Consider the following 18,377-nt stretch of genomic DNA (forward strand, 5'->3'; position numbering starts at 1 on the left):
CATATAATAAAGTGCTCCTTTACAATCAGCTGTGTGTCTCTAGTTATCTCACTGACACCTTACAGCATTTCAAACACTAAGGGAAGCTTGCTGTTTTTATGCCAATAGATAGGAGTCATCAGAGGGAGTATCCAGGTTCTTAGGAAGCGCCTCGCAGAACAGGCCAGAAGCGAAGAGGCCTCTAATAGCGAATTCAAAGGCCTTTATAACTGGTCCCCCTGGCTCACTACTCTTCTCTCTGCTCTAGCAGGCCCCCTCATACTCCTATTTCTAGGACTATTTCTATAGACCTATAATAATAAACAAATTAATAACTTTCATAAGAGAGAGGGTCCAATCTATCAAATTATTAGTCCTGGCCTCTCATAACCAAAGGTTGCCATTAGATCAAAGATTTGATCTATGCATAAAACCAGTGGGGAATGTTATAACCCAGTAATTCTCCATCTGCTAGAAGAAGGAACCTCTCCTGGGTTCCTTGAGCCCGAGTTGTTTTTGCAAAAATTCTTAAAGAAATGCATCAGCCATGACCATGAGCTTAACTAATCAGGAGATGCCAGACGGGACGATGAGGCATTCAAGGCTAGGGTTTAGTAAATGTTAAAAAATATAAAACAAACAATTTGTGCAACTACTAACTGCTGATATCTGCTTCTGTACACGTAGCTTGCTTGCTCTGCTAAACTCTTGAGTAACCCCTGTCCTATATAAGCAACCCGCCCCCTGAGCTCGGGGCTGCAGTTCTCCTCTGTGTAGGTTGGCTGCAGTCCCTGCGCAGGTAATAAAACTCCTAATATTCAAAATTACTTGATATCTGAGTGAGGATGACTCTCCTGGGTTACAACAGTTACCAGAAGGGGCAATGTGTGATTCTGAAGCCAGGAAGTTTGAGGCAAAGAATCAAGAAAGATCCAGAAAAATCCTTGTGATGTCAAACCCAAACCTGGATCTCTCCAGACAAAAGATTCAAGTCTACCTCCTATTTGAATAATGAAACAGCTGCCAAGGTCAAGGACCCTCTTGGGGGTCTTCATTTGTGATAGATATCTGGGTGGTGTTTGTTTTGTTTGGGAGAATAAATATTTGAAGGGAGTAACTGAAGAAGGTTATGTGGCTGTTATGATGTTATTGATACACAGGCTGACGCTATTATGGCGGATACTATCAGGCTACATTATCTTTATGCCTCCAAGGTAACCTGAAGCAACTGCCTATTGACTTGGCACTACCTTACACTGAAGCGTTTGCCCTGCCTGGGGACTGTAACCCAAGCCAACCATATACCTCACAGACAGCTTTCTTTAGCGAAATCGCCCGGACAAACACTTCCGAAGGGTGATAGCCACTGAGTGACTCTCAGGGAGGGCAGCATGGCCATCTTCTAATCTTCTATTTAGGGGCAACTACTAGAAAGTCCTTTTCTTCAGGCAAGGAAATAGTTATTTATGATAAGGAAACTGAAGGTGATCTGAACCCCTGGAAAATTTTCTTTGCAAAACATGAACTTTGCTATGTTTCACTGCAGGTCATGTCCACATGGAAAGCAAGGCTCGCCAAAAGACTGAAATCTCCATCTAGAAGGATGCATCCATTTCCATGTTCAGCTCTGCTGGCCTGTTTTGGGAATACGAGGGAGAATGCTCCTTGCGATCAGCCCATAGTGTCTGATACTCATTCCACCATTTATGATCAGCCCATGGCCAAAGCCGGTCGACACCCAAGTCAGCAGAGAGGGGAAGAAGCATCTTCAGAGAAAAGGCAAGATTCCGGCACCCATTCAGACAGAAATGGCAGTGCAAATCGGAATTCAAGTAACCACATTGCTGTCCAGCCTGCCGAAACCGCTGAGGATGTGCCTGTGTCCCCAGATTGTGAATTGGATTGTGAAGTAGTGGCCTTTCAGACTTCTATCCCCAGACCATCAATTATTGAAATGCCAATGGTGAGTACTCCCGATGCTATTATAGAAGGAATGATGTTGGAGGAGAGATCTGATCATTTGGTGAATGACTTCAGGAGACAAACTTATTTAATATTATAAGTAAATAAGACATTGAGGGGAACTCTTATTAGTGAGAGGAAGTGTGTAAAGCCTCATAAAGTTCTCAAAGGATGTGGAGGGAGGCATTTACAATAAGTACTGGGGCCTTAGCAATGACCAGTATTGACCTTTAATTAACTGCCGTGGTGCTTCAGAGCCAACTGTGTCTCGGTAAAAGATTAGGGGTAATATAGTCTGGGAAAGGTTTTTTTTTTTTTTAAACTGGTCTGTGTATTTATAGGAAAATCCACACTGTGAAAGATTGGATTATAGGATTTAAGAAATTGCCTCTACTTAAAATGAATCAGGTGATATCAAAGCAATCTGGGAAAATTTGGAAATGATGATCACTGTATACAGAGCAATAAACAAAGGAACTGACCAATGTAACTATTCAGAATATGGATGTTTCTGTGATTGTTTTCAGAGACTTAAAGGCAGGACAAAGAAGTTATTTGAAAAATACAATGCTGCTACTCTTATAAAGCAGCATCTTGAGTTATTATCTCTCTTCTTTTTTTTGGCAATACTGAATTCTAATTGTTGAATATTCTAATTGGATTGAGCTGCACAATCATTTCAAAGTTTTTGGTAATTTCAAATTGGGGAGGCAGAGTAGAGGCAGGGTTTCTTGAATGGTGTTTTTCAAATATCAAGTACCCCTTGAGCATTTTTTTTGGTCATAGTCCTGGCAAACTTTTAAACATCATTTTCTTTCATGTAGTTTAACAAATCACTTTTGTTTGACTTGCTGACTTGAATCCAAGAAGCCTCATTAGCACCAAAAACTGCCAAATAGTGAAGTCAGGGTTAACACATAATTTAAAAAATAGTTTCATTTTACATCCTAAAAGCTTATATAAAATGATTAAAAAAACGATAATTTCACCAAGCCCTCTGTTACAGCAAGAACTATATTTTTCCAGTATCACTAAATCAAAATCCCAAATAAAATCCAAAAAATCTGTTCAATTTTCAGTTTAAGATTAAGATATTTTTAGTAGTACTGTAGTTAGCTGAGTGGTTGTCAAGGCCAAGTTTATATTTCTTGCATGTTAAATGAACTAATGATGTACTTGTTTTAATGAACTCAAGATTTTCTGTTGGGTAAACATTCTAGCAACCCAGGACCTACCCTATATTGCTAAGTACAGCAGCAACTACCAAGGTTTTTTTTTTTATTTTATCTTTGTTTTAGGGTTCTATGTGATACAGGGCATCAAAGTAAATATGTGTATTCAACTATAACTAATTAAACACAGTGAGGGAACATCCATATTTATTGTCTACTTGGTATGAGCAAAGTCATGGATAGATGACAGAGGTTAGATAGGAATTATGAAAGAATCAGCCCTAAGGCAAGGCTAAATATAAGTGTCCCAAAGAGAGATACACGTAATATGGTTCGAGGTTGGAGGGTCTGGAAGGTACTTTGTAAGGAAAGTGGAATTTGAGATTGGTCTCCAAAGAGGGGTAGGATTTTTAAAGGCAGAGATGAAGGAGAGGATGTTTAAATAAGAGGAAATAGTATGAACAAAATCGTGAATGTGGGGGAATGTAGTATGGCAACAGGTACATCAGATTGGCTAAATTGGAAAGATAGCAGGAAAGGTAGATTGAGACCCAAAGTGAGATGTCTTGAGTGATATAGTGAAAAGTTAATTCATTTGGCAGTGGTGATGCTTTGAGAATTTTGAGCAGAAAAATGTCATGCGTAAGATTTCATTCTGGGAAGATAAAAAGGTAGAGCTATGTAGGATGAATTAGAGTTGGGAAGACTGGAGCTGAGAGACCACTAGCCTGAGGACAGTTACAAAAGGAATAGAAGGAGGGTGAGGAAGGAGGGGCAAAGAAAGGACCCCATGGGGTAGCAAATGCAGTTGTTGACTCTGGGGTCCAGACTAGATCGAGAGTGTGGTGAGACCAAACTGGGAGTAATGAAATGAAAACACTGCAAAATCAAGTGTCAGGGTGTGCAGAAAAACTGGTTATGTGGGCATGGTAAATGAGCATCTAATCTAGTTGAAATGCAAGGAACTAAAATTTACGGAGCACTTGCTGTTTGCCAGACATTCTTCTAAGTGCTTTACACAGAGTATCCCATTGAATCACTATTACAGTGAGGTACATATTCTTATAATTCCCATTTAACAGAAGAGGACACTGACTCTTAGAGAGGATAAGACACTTGCCCAAGGTCACAGAGGAAGTGACAGAGCCAGGATTGGAGCCTAGTTCTGTTTGATTCCAAAGTCTGATCTCTGAATTATAACATACTTCTGCTCATTATTATTTGTGTGGTGTTTGAGGATTTCAATAAAATATTCATACATGGCCTGGCCAGTGTGGCTCAGTGGACTGAATGTTGTTTCATGGACTGAGATGTCTTGGTTCAGTTACCGGTCAGGACACATGCCTGGGTTTCGGGCTCAGTCCTCAGTGGGAGGTGTGCAGGAGGCAACTGATTGATGCTTCTCTCTCACATCGATGTTTCTCTCTCTCTAAAAAGTCAATAAAAAAAATAATAAAATAAAAGTCAATAAAAACATATTAAAATTATTTATACATGATCTCACTTTGTATGCAATGAAATTTATTTATTTGTTTATATATATTTTTAAAATCCCCACCTGAGGATATTCCTCCATTTATCCTCAGATAGATTAGGAGGGAGGGAGAGAGAGAGAAACATCAATGTGAGAGAGACACTTTGACTGGTTGCCTCCTGCATGATCCTGACCAGTGCCGTGGACCAAACTGAAACTGAGGTACATGCCCTTGACTGGAATCAGACCCATGACTCTTTGGTCCATTGGCCAATGCTCCAACTGCTGAGCCAAATTGGCCAGGCTGTATGCAATCACATTTAAACTCCATTTGTGTGTGTAGGAGTATATTTATATATAAATGTATCTTTGTGTATAATAATAATTACTACTTGATTTTTATTAATTTGCTTAACCTTTTTTTTTTACTTTTTAATCCTTACCAGAGGATATTTTTCTATTTATCTTCAGATAGAGTAGGAGGGAGAGAGGGGGGGGGGAGAAAGGGAGAGAGAGACATCGACGTGAGAGGAACACATCAACTGGTTGCCTCCCACACGACCCCGGCCAGGGCCAGGGATGAACCACAACAGAGGTAGTGCCCTTGACCGGAATTGAACCCGTGACTCATTGGTCTGCGGGCTGATGCTCTATAGCTGAGCCAAACTGGCCAGGGCAATTTTGCTTAACCTTTTTGATCTTAGTTTCATGGTGTATTACAGTGTAGAAAGGGACACTTTTCATCTGCATCCTACTTACAACAAGGCTGTGTTGATGACAGTGTGGGATTGCTTTGAGATCTTCTGATAAGTGCCATAGCACTGTCCAGATTTTTCATTACCTAGTAATTTTGTTCTGACATGTTTCCTTTCATTAGATGATGAATTAGCTTTTTTTTTTTTTTTATTATAATCTTAAGTGGTGGCAAAAATATTTTCCTTTGGATGCACTGATTCTCATCATTTAAGCTGCCTTGATAGAGGCAACAAATAATACTTCTTTTTTTTTTTTTTTTTTTTTTTTTAGTTCAGCCCCAGGACCTAACCATCACTAAGAAATGGGGACAAATGAGTTCCTCTATCTATCTTTAGTTAACTGGTGTTCAGACAGGAGGGCGATTCATTTAAATTTGAAACATCTGGTCTTAGAAGATAACTCAAGGTAGAGAAGACAAATGACTTAACTAGAAAGGAAAGGTGTCTGTGTGTGTAGTAGGCATACGTGTCCATCTATATAGTGACGCTGATTGGTCTTCAACATTTTTATGGCTGCCTCTTTCCTGTTCCAGGCCTGAAATCAAGGTGATGGCAACCCTAAAGTTGGAATGAGTCTTCTGATTTTAATTTTTTTCTTTCTTAGCGGTGTTGCATGTAAAGTGTCTTATAATTGGTGGGGGTCATACAGCCAATGAAATACAGAAGTATGCTGTTTATTTATTTTGGCCAAGAGTTACTGTGTTCTTACTGTGTGCCAGGACAGCACTAGCTGTCGGGAAACAAAGATGATTAAGACACAGTCCATGAAGTTGCTCACATTCTGGTGGGAGGTACAGTGTTAATGCAGTACGAAGAGGCTTATGAGTCAACAGTGGACGCCACAGGAGCACATGAAAGAGGCTCCCATCTTAGTCTTGGGAAGACAGAGGAGGTTGAAATATATAGAGAAGAATAGGTTTCTTCCTTATTCTATTATAATTTCACATAGAACCCAACATTGCACCCTTCCTAGTTGAATGGTACTATTTTTCTCCTCTTTCCCTGTTTCTTTACAATCGTGGCAGTTTTAAGAAAGACAACTCCCACACTAAGTGCCTTAAGAGTAGTTTGGTAGTTCCAGAAGGTCTTTCAATAACAGTTGTAAGTTTTTATCTTGTTCTTACCCTCCCAACGTAGTGGGCCTGCCACACGAAGAGAAAGTAATTGTGGTTTGGGAAATCATTTTTGGGTATTTTAACTAAAACTTGGTTTTACCAAAAGGAAGGGAAGCAGGGCCCATCTTGGAATTGACAATTGCTTGCTTTTTGTCACAGGCTGATTTTGCTACTAAACAGAGACATCCCCAGAACCCAGATGGTGGCCTGGACCAAGCCTCAGAGGCTCAGGTAGTCACTACTTTCTAGGGTTCAAGTTTCAGCTGTCTATAAACAGTTTTGTCAGTTATCTTATCTAAAAAATAGCCTATGGATACCCACATTTACAACAGCCTGATGTATAAATCAGAATGCCCTGATAGTTGTAAGCCTTGAGGACTGTCAGGATAGGGCTGACTAAGCCATGTGTGTTCTCCACAGGAAAATTACACATAAAAGGAAATGATGTTGGAGAGCATAGACTCAGAGAAAGGGGGAGTTACATTCTTTTATTGAAGCAAAATATACATTAAAAATGTACAATTTTAATTATTTTAAGCATACAGTTCTGTGGTATTAAGTATATTTACATTGTTGTGTACCATCACTGCTATCCATCTGCAGAACTTTTTTTCATCTTCTTCAACTCAAACTCTTTACCCATATAATGATTCCCCATTCACTCCTCTCCCCATCCCTGGCAACCACCACTCTACTTTCTGTCTCTATGAATTTAACTACTCTAGGTACCTCATAAGTGGGATCTCACAGTATTTGTCATTTGTGTCTGGCTAGTTTCATTTAGCATAATGTCCTCAAGGCTTATCCATGTTGGGACATGTCAGGGGCTTCCAGTCAAGATGGCAGCATAGGTAAAGGCAGTACTCATGTCCTTCCACAACCACATCAAAATTACACCTATGCCCTGGCTGGTATGGCTCAGTGGTTAAAGCACTGGCTCACACATCGAAGGGTCACAGGTTTGAGCCCTGGCCGGTTTGGATCCTTGGCCCTGATTGGGGTGCATGTGGGATGTGGGAGGCAACCAATCAATGTGTCTCTCTCACATCACTGTTTCTCTCCCTCTCTTTCTCTCTTCTACACTCTCTAAAAATTAACAAAGGATATAAAGAAGCCACATCGAGACTGGTAGGAGGGGTGGAGATGCCAATGGCTGGTAAAAATTGGGAGGGGTATCTCAGCTATGGAGGTCTCCTGTGAGGAACTAGGGGTCTCAGTCCATACCTCTAACCCAGGGTTCCAATGCCAGGAAGAGAAGTTCCCTTAAATTCTGGCTGTAAAAACTAGTGCAGATTGAAGCTGAGGGAGGCTGAGGCTTCTGGAGTCCCAGGTACCACCTTCTAAAGGGCCCGCACACAGACTTACTTGGACTCAGTCCCTTTGAGTCCCAGTACTGGGAGCAGCAGTTCAAAGGTACGAGGGACATATGGGGAGGAACTGAACTGTCTGGCATCAGGGTGAGAGCTGGAGGGGCAGCTTTCTCCCAGACAAAAGTGTGGTGGAGGCCACTGTTTCTTTTCTAAGTCCTTTCCCCACAAAGCCAGCAGAGGGGGTGCCATATCTGAGTCTCCATTAACTTGGCTATCACTGTTTGCCCTGCCCTGAGACCCTGCCCCACCAACCTGTGGGCCTACCCAAGCTATTTTCAGTGGTTTTTCTGTACAAATGCCCTGTTTTGGCTCATGCTTCAGCCTTTTCTAAAATCTCTCAAACAAACAGCATCTGGTGGCCCCAGGCCTGACACTAGTGGCAGCTGGCTTTGTTTTGTAGCTTGGCCACTCCTGCTTATCTCCAAGCCCAGCACAAGTAGCAGCCATCTGCAGATCGCTTTGCAGCTCATGCCAGGTGGCCCTGGGCAGAATATAGGTAATGGCTGATCTTGGCCTACACCTCCTGGGATGTTCCAGAGCCAGTGTACCGACTGGACAGCTTCAGACCACAGTGAAGCACCATCACCCAACCATCTCCACAAGTGCAAGCTCAGTGGGCATCAAGCCCTGCTTAAGTAAGTCCTACTTCGTGGGGTGGGCCCCTGATCTGTTGCAGCCGGTCCCTTCAGCCAGTTGGCCTGGGGGTAAATATCTCCTATTGACATGCCAACAGTAATCAAGGCTCAACTACCACTGGAGGGTATACACATCCCACATTGCAGGGGTGTGGGGCACACTTGGAATGCCCAGCTTAGGTGAATGGGGAGGCTGTGCCACTGGATCCTAAAGGACACCTACTGCTCTAGGCCACTCTACCAAGCCCTGGAGACATATTGTACATACCTAATATGTAGAAACAAACAGAGGGAGGCTGCCAAATTGAGGAGACAAAAAAACATGTCCCAAATAAAAAATTTAAAAAAAGAACAAAACTGCAGGGAAAGAACTAAACAAAATGGAGGTAAGCAATGTACTATATGCAGAGTTTGAATCACTGGCTATAATAATGCTCACTGAACTTAGGGGAAGAGTAGACAAGCTTAAAGAGAACTCAACAGCATTAAAAAGGACATGGAAACCATAAAAAAAGAACTAGTCAGAAATGAAGGATACACTAACTAAAATGAAAAATAATTTATAGGGAGTCAATAGTAGAGTAGATGAAGCTAAGAATCAAGAATCAAAACAGTGATTTGAAATATAAAGAAGCAAAACAAAACAAAACAAAACAAAACAAAAATACTCATTCAGAACAGCAAAAACAAAAAAGAAACTAAAAAATGAGGATAGTGTAAGAAGCCCCTGGGAAAACTTCAAACATAACAACAATTGCATCATGGGGGTGCCAGAAGGAGAAGAGAGAGAGAGCAATAAATTGAAAACCTATTTGAAAAAATAATGACAGAAAACTTCTAACCTGGTGAAGGAAATAGACGTACAAGTCCAGGAACTATATCCCAAACAAAATGTACCCAAAGATGCCCACACCAAGACACATCATAATTAAAATGCCAAAAGTTAAAGACAAAAAATCTTAAAAGCAGCAAGAGAAAAGCAGTTAGTTGCTTACAAGGGAGCTCCCATTACACTGTCAGCTGATTTCACAACAGAAAATTTGCAGGCCAGAAGGGACTGGCAAGAAATATTCAATGTTATAAAATGTAAGGACCCACAACCAAGGTTACTCTATCTAGCAAAGTTATCACTTAGAATCAAAGAACATATAAAGAGTTTCCCAGACAAGAAAAAGCTAAAGGAGTTCATCACCACCAAACAAGTATTATATGAAATGTTAAAGGGTCTTCTTTAAGAAGAAGAAAAAGAAAATTATATGAACAATAAAATGGCAAAGATATGATACATATCTATCAACAATTAAATCTAAAAAAGAGAATAAACAAACACACAGAACAGAAACAGACTCATAGATACAGAGAACATTTTGATGGTTGCCAGATGGGAGCTGGGTTGGAAGGATGGGTGAAAAAGGTGAATTATTAAGAAGTACAAGTTGGCAGTTATAGAACAGTCAAGGGGATGTAAAGTACAGCATAGGGAATATGGTCAATAATATCCTAATAATTATGTATGGTGTCAGACAGATAAGAGATTTATCAAGATGATCACTTAGTAAGTTATATAATGTCTAATCCAGTAGTTCTCAACCTTCCTAATACCACGACTCTTTAATACAGATTCTCATGTTGTGCTGACCACCAATCATAAAATTATTTTTGTTGCTATGTCATAACTGTAATTTTGCTACTATTATGTCTTAGGTGACCCCTGTGGAAGGGTCTTTCAACCCTCAAAGGGGTCACTACCCACAGGCTGAAAACCACTGGAATCACTGGGGTGTATACCTGAAACTAATATAAGATTATATGTCAACTGTAATTGAAAAATAAAAAATTATTTTAGGGGAGGAGAAAAAATGGCAGCACAGTGAATGAAAGCAACACAGACCATCTCCCAGGATCAAACTGGAATTACAACAAAAATAAAGACAAATCGTCAGAAAAAAGCAACAGAGAAGCAGCTTGCAAGGATCGTAAAACCAGGGACAGGGACCCAATCCTGGGCTCTGAGGAGAGGTGGTGACCTCTCCCTTGGAGATTCAACCCAACCTGGTGGCCATTGAAATGCAAATTGAGGCTCATTAATAACCAGCACCTGTCCCAGCCTCCAAAAATCCCTTTACGCTGAACACCTGAGGGATTTTTTTCATTCAACTGTGAAGCCAAGGCTCTTCAAGTAACTGTGACTAACAGCATCCAGGCAATAAGCTAGAGAATAAATGAACCATTTCTGGGCTTAAAACTCTGCTCAGGAAGGTAAGACTTGACAGTGGTGTTTACAATGGGTCCTCCCACGCTCATCCAAACCCAGTAGAGGGTGCCACAAACAGTAAAACACCAATACAAATGGGGAAAATTTGGCAGACTCCAAAGCCCAATGAGATAACCAAAATGGTGGAACAAAGAAAAAAATGCCAAATGAAAGAAAAAGAGACCTCTACCAAAGATGAAATAAATGAAGTTCAGTTAAGCAAGTTAACAGAACAAGAACTCAAAGCCATGATCTTGAGGAAGCGCCACAGCATGTGTAAGGACATGACGACCATGAGTAAAGACATAGAAATGTTGAAAATCAACCAGTTGGAAATTAAAAACCACCAAGAAGAAATGAAGAATGAGATATCAAAAATAAAGAACATTGGAAGGTCTAAACAGCAGAGTAGAGGAAGCTGAGGACCGGATCAGTGAATTAGAAGACAGAGTAGAAAAAATCAACCAATCAGAAAACCAAAAGGAAATAACAATTAAAAAACAGAAAGACAGCTTAACAGAACTGTGGGACAACTGGAAACGTAATAATATTCACATTGTAGGAGTCCCCAAAAAAGAAGAAAATGAGCAAGGGTTAGAGAATATATTTGAAGAAATAATGACAGAAAACATCCCTAATTTGGTGAAGGAAGAAGGCATTCAAATTCAAGAAGCACAGAGAGCCCCAAGTAAGAAGAACCCAAACAGGCCCACACCAAGACACATGGTAATCAAAATGCCAAAAATTGAAGGCAAAGAGAGAATCCTAAAAGCAGCAAGAGATAAGCAACAGGTTACCTACAAAGGAAACCCCATAAGGCTCTCAGCTGAATTCTCAACAGAAACACTACAGGCCAGAAGAGAATGGCATGAGGGAATCAAGGTAATGAAAAACAAGGTTCTGAATCCCAGACTACTCTACCCAGCAAGGCTATCATTCAAAATAGAAGGTCAAATGAAGAGCTTCCCAGACAAGAAAAGGCTAAGGGAATACATTAGCACCAAACTAGCACTGCAAGAAATGTTAAAAGGACTGCTGTAATTAGCAGTAGAAATAAGAAGAAAAATATAACCACACCAAACAAAAATGCCAATAAATAAGTACATATCAATAATCACCTTAAATGTAAATAGATTGAATGTTCTGATAAAAAGACACAGAGGAGCTGATTGGATAAGAAAGCATGACTCATCTATATATTGTTTACCCACCTCACAACAAAAGACTCACATAGGTTGAAAGTGAAGGGAAAAAAAAAAATCTTCCAAGCAAATGGAAAAGAAAAAAAAGGGTAGCAATACTCATATGTGATAAAAGAGATTTCAAAATGAAGGCCATAATTAGAGGCAAAGAAGGCTACTGCATAATATTGAAAGGATCTATACAACAGGAAGATATAACCTTGATAAACATATATGCACCCAATATAGGAGCACCAAACTACATTAAAAATCTTCTGGAGGACTTCAAAGAAGAAACTGATAGAAATACAATCATAGCAGGGGACTTCAACACCCCGCTGACATCACTGGATAGATCCTCTAGACAAAAAATTAGCAAGGAAACAGAGACTCTAAATGAAGCACTAGACCAAATGGATTTAATAGATATCTACAGAGAATTACATCCCAAAACTACAGAATTCACATTCTTCTCAAGTGCACATGGGACATTCATAAAGATAGACCACATGTTAGGACACAAACTAAGTCTCTACAAGTTCAAGAAGATTGCAATCATATCAAGCATCTTCTCAGATCACAATGGCATGAAACTAGAACTCAATTACAACAAAAACATGCAAAGACATTTGAAGACATGGAGGCTCAATAGCATGTTATTAAACAACAAATGGGTTACCAAGGATATCAAGGAAGAAATTAAAAACGTCCTGGAAACCAATAAAAATAAACACACAACAACACAAAATCTATGGGATGCAGCAAAAGCAGTTCTGAGAGGGAAGTTCATAGCACTACAGGCCTACCTCAAGAAACAAGAAAAATCTCTACTAGACTATCTAATCTCACAACTAAAAGAACTAGAAACCAAACAGAAAGAAAACCCCAGAGCAAGTAGAAGGAAGGAAATAGTAAAGATCAGAGCAGAAATAAATGACATAGAGACCAAAACAACAATTCAAAGGATCAATGAAACAAAGAGCTGGTTTTTTGAAAAGATAAACAAGATTGATGGACCCTTAGCTAGACTAACAAAGAAACAACGAAAGAGAACCCAAATACACAAAATCACAAATGAAAGAGGAGAAGTAACAAAGGACACCACAGAAATACAAAAGATCGTTAACAACTACTATGAACAACTATACGGCAATAAATTCGACAACCTAAGCAAAATGGACAAATTTCTAGAAACACATAGTCTCCCAGAACTGGGTCAGGAAGAGATAGAAAACTTGAACAGACCAGTAACAACTAAGGAAATTGAAGATGTAATCAAGAATCTCCCAGCAAACAAAAGCCCCGGCCTGGATGGCTTCACGGAGCAGTTTTACTGAACATTCAAAAAAGAACTAACACCCATTCTCCTCCAACTATTTCAAAAAATTCAAGAATAAGAAAAACTTCTAAACTTGTTTTATGAGGCTAGCATAATTCTAATTCCAAAACCAGAAAAAGAAAAAGACACTACAAAGAAATAAAACTACAGGCCAATATCCCTGATGAACATAGACGCCAAAATCCTCAACAAAATACTAGCAAATTGGATCCAGCAATACATCAAAAAAATTATTTCTCATGACCAAGTGGGATTCATCCCAGGGATGCAAGGCTGGTACAATATTCGCAAATCAAAAACTGTGATACACCACATAAATAAAATGAAGAATAAAAACCATGTGATCATATCAATAGATGATGAAAAAGCCTTTGACAAAATCCAGCATCCATTTCTGATAAAAACCCTCAGCAATGTGAGAATAGAGGGATCATATCTCGACATAATAAAGGCCATATATGAAAGAACTATAGCCCACATCATATTCAATGGGCAAAAATTAAAAGCATTTCCCTTAAGAACAGGAACAAGACAAGGACACCCACTTTTGCCACTCTTATTTAACATTGTACTGGAAATCTTAGCCACAGCAATCAGAAAAATAAAAGAGATCCAAATTGGAAAGGAGGAAGTGAAACTGTCATTACTCGCAGATGACATGATATTATACATAGAAAACCCCAAAGACTCCATGAAAAATTTACTAGACTTAATAAATGAATTTGGCAAAGTAGCAGGATACAAAATTAACGTCAAGAAATCGACGGCATTCTTGTACACCAATGATGAACTCACAGAAAGAGAAACTAAGAGAACAATCCCATTTACAATTGCTGCAAAAAAATTAAGATACCTAGGAATAAATTTAACCAAAGAAATAAAGGAGCTATTTGCAGAAAACTACAGGTCATTGAAAAAAGAAATAGAGGAAGATATAAAAACGTGGAAGCACATACCTTGTTCATGGATTGAAAGAATTAACATCATCAAAATGTCTGTATTACCCAAAGCAATCTATAGATTCAATGCAATCCCCATAAAAATACAAACATCATACTTCACAGAACTAGAAAAAATACTTAAAAAGTTCATACGAACCAAAAAAGACCTCAAAGAACCACAGCAATCTTGAAAAAGAAGAACAAAGTAAGAGGGATCACATTATCAGATTTGAGGTTATACTACAAAGTGACTGTAATCAAAACAGCCTAGTACTGGCACAAGGACAGGCACATAGACCAATGGAACTGAACAGAGAACCCAGAAATGGACCCAAGGCAATATGCTCAAGTAATATTTGACAAATGGGGGCAAGAGCATACAGTGGAGTAAAGACAGCCTCTTTAATAAATGGTGCTGGGAAAATTGGAAAGCTACATGCAAAAAAATGAAACTAGACCATCAACTTACAACATACACAAAAATAAACTCAAAATGAATAAAAGACTTAAATGAGACTCATGAATCTGTAAAAATCCTAGAAGAAAATGTAGGCAACAAAATTTCAGACATCATATGCAGCAGAGAAAATAAACACATGGGACTACATCAAACTCAAAAGGTCTGCACATCAAAAGAAACAACCATCAAAATGGAAAGTCAACCCACTGTATGGGTGAGTATCATTGCCAATGACATATCAGATAAGGGGATAATTTTCAATATATATAGAGTGCTCATACAACTCAACCAACGGAAGACAAAGAACCCAATTAAAAAATGGGCAGAGGAACTCAGTAGACACCTCTCCAAACAGGACATACAAATGGCCAAGAGACATATGAAGAAATGCTCAACATCAATAATCATCAGAGAGATGCAAATTAAAACAATAATGAGGTATCACCTCACACCTGTCAGAATGGCCACCATCAACAAATCATCAAACAACAGGTGTTGGCAAGGTTGTGGAGAAAAGGGGACTCTAGTACACTACTGGTGGGAATGCAGACTGGTGCAGCCACTATGGAAAACAATATGGTGTTACCTCAAAAAATTAAAAAGTTAACTTCCATTTGACCCAGTATCCCACTTCTAGAAATATACCCTAAGAAGACTGAAACACCAATCAGAAAGAATATATGTACCCCATGTTTGTAGCAGCACTATTTACAATAGCTAAGATCTGGAAACAGCCCAAATGTCTATCAGTAGATGAATAGTTAAAAAAGCTGTGGTACATGCCCTGGCTGGTTTGGCTCAGCGGTTAGAGCATCGGCTCGCAGACCAGAGAGACCAGGGTTTGGTTCCCACTAAGGGCATGTACCTCGGTTGCAGTTTGTCCCTGGCCTCTGTTGGGGTCGTGTGGGTGGAAGCCACTCGATGTGTCTCTCTCACATCGATGTTTCTCTCTCTCTCTTCCCACTGTGTCTGAGGATAAATGCAAACATGTCCTCAGGTGAGGATAAAAAAAAAAGCTGTGGTACACATACACAGTAGAGTACTATGCAGTTCTAAGAAAGAAAGATCTCTTATCCTTTGAGACTACATGGAGGGACCTGGAAAGTATTATCCTAAGAGAAACAAGCCAAACAGAGAAAGACAAGTATCATATGATCTCACTTATTCGTGGAATATAATGAACATAACAGTCTGAGGAGTGAGTTAGACCCAGAGACGTGGAAGTGGGGTACAGACTGACAATCCCCAGAAATGGGAGTGGTGGGGGAGAGATAAACCATAGAACTTATATGCATGTGTGCATGAACAATGGACATGGACAACAAAGCTCGGGACAGGGTGGGGAGCTGGGGGAGGGAGAAGGAGGGGGGAATCAGTGGGGGAAAATGGAAAAACATCTGTAACAAAAATTAATTAATTAATTAAAAAATAAAATTAGTAAATAAATAGAAAAATAAAAATAGTTATTTTAAAAAATCCTAGTCTACAATTTTATATAACACAAAGGATCTGAATATGAAATCAGAGTCACATGAATCAGAGATCCTGTCCAGTGTCAAGATTCATTAATAATTTCAAGAATAGGCAATCCAGAAGCAGATCTGAGGCATGAAGTGTGGCTCCTGCTGTGTGAGGTGACTTCACATGATCTCATGGCTGACCTCTTCTGGGCCAGAGAGTTACATGTCTATCACAGAAAGGAAGTTCCTGAGAGCCATCCTCAACTATATGTTTTTTCTTCTTTGACTTACTAATATGCAAAATACTTGAGTAAATTCCTAATGATTGAACTATCTTTGCTTTGTGATAGTATTTATCATTTCTAGGTGTTTTAAATTTTTGAATTAAAAAAATATTCCTGGATAGTCCAGCTAGTGTGGCTCAGTAGACTGAGAGTCATCCCATGGACTGAGATGTCCCAGATTGATTCCTGGTCAGGGTACATGCTTGGGTTGAGGGCTTGATCCCCAGGAGGGGGTGTGCAGGAGGCAGCTGATTGATGTTTCTCTCTCCTATCAATGTTTCTCTCCCCCAAGCCCCCCAAAATCAATAAAAACATATTTAAAAAAATTTCTGGATATAAAGTAAAAAAAAAAGAAAGAAAGAAAAGAAACATGTCAGAATACCCTTCCTTTTTAAGACTGAAAAATGAATGATATTCCATTGAATGTATATACCACTTTGTTTACACATTCATCTGTTGATGAACAATTGGGTCATTTCTACCTTTAAAAATGGGGAATAATACTGTTATCCACATGTGTGTACAAATATCTCTTCAAAACAATGTTTTTAATTCTTTTGAGCATACACCCAGAAGTGAAATTGGTGGATCATAAAGTAATTTTCTTTAATTTTTTGAGGAACTGACATACTGTTTTCTGCAAGTTCTACCACTTTATATTCCCAAGAGCAATGCACATGGGCTACAATTTCTCCACATCCATGCAACCACTTGTTCCTTTCTGGAGTTTTTGCTTGTTTTGATAATAGCCATCTAACGGGGTATGAAGTGCTGTCTCACTTTGGCTTTAATTTGCCTTAAAAAGAAATGATTAGTGATATTGGGCATCTTATCGAGTGGAAAAAGCACTGGCCATTTGAGATAATCTTTTTTTTTTTTTTTTTTATCCTCACCCGAGGATATTTTTCCATTTTTTGTACAGATAGAGTGGGAGGGAGAGAGAGGAAGGGAGAGAGAGAGAAACATCGACGTGAAGGGACACATCGAGTGGCTGCCACCCGCACGACCAACCAGGGCCGGGGACAAACTGCAACCGAAGTACGTGCCCTTAGCGGGAACCGAACCCGGGTCTCTGCGGACCGCAGGCCGACGCTCTAACCGCTGAGCCAAACTGGCCAGGGCCATTTGAGATAATCTTTGTAGAAATGTCTATTCAAGGCCTTTTCCCATTTTTTAATTATATTTTGTATGTATTGTTGCTTTACATAGTCTGAATATTAGCCCCTTGTCAGATATCTGATTTGCAAATACTTTCTTCTATTCAGTGGGCTGCCTTTACTCTGTTGATAGTGTCCTTTGATGTACAAAAATTTATAGTTTTGACAAAGTCCAGTTTTTTAATTTTTCTTTTGGTGCCTGTGCTCTTGGTGTCCTATTCAAGAAATCATTGCCAAATATAATATCTGAAGCTTTTTCTCTATGTATTCTTTTTCTGTATGTATCTCACCTGAGAATATTTTACTATTTATCTTCAGATAGAATGGGAAGGAGAGAGAGAGAAACATCGATGTGAGAGAGACACATCAATTGGTTGCCTCCTGCACGCCCCCAACCAGGGCCAGGAATGAACTGCAACTAAAGTACGTGCCCTTGACCAGAATCGAACCCGTGACTCATTGGTCTGGGGGCCGACGCTCTAATCCACTGAGCCAAACTGGCCAGGGCTCTCTATGTATTCTTTAAGAGTTTTAGTTCTTATTTCTTTTTTTTTTTCATCCTCACCCAAGGACATTCTTCCATTTTCTGTACAGATAGATTGGGAGGGGGAGAGAAAGAGAGAGAGAGAGAGAGAGAGAGAGACATCGATGTGAAAGGGACACATTGAGTGGCTGCCACCCGCACAACCAACCAGGGCCGGGGACAAACTGCAACCGAGGTACGCGCCCTTAGCGGGAACCGAACCGGGGTCTCTCTGGACCGCAGGTGGACGCTCCAACCGCGGAGCCAAACCGGCCAGGTTTAGTTCTTATTTCTTATAGTTAGGTCTTTGATCCAT

General features: G+C 39.7%; 1 protein-coding gene across 1 annotated transcript in view; it reads left to right on the top strand.

The window, feature by feature from the left end:
- The first annotated feature begins 1,528 nt into the window (after positions 1-1,528).
- Positions 1,529-18,377, top strand: part of FAM107B (family with sequence similarity 107 member B) — a 272,172-nt gene continuing 255,323 nt past the window's right edge. Inside the window, exon 1 of the mRNA XM_036281193.1 lies at positions 1,529-1,942. Within this exon, the coding sequence (XP_036137086.1) occupies positions 1,529-1,942 (414 nt within the window). The remainder of the gene's footprint in view (positions 1,943-18,377) is intronic.

Source organism: Molossus molossus, unplaced genomic scaffold (assembly GCF_014108415.1).
Source record: "Molossus molossus isolate mMolMol1 unplaced genomic scaffold, mMolMol1.p scaffold_m16_p_32, whole genome shotgun sequence".
NCBI lineage: Eukaryota > Metazoa > Chordata > Mammalia > Chiroptera > Molossidae > Molossus > Molossus molossus.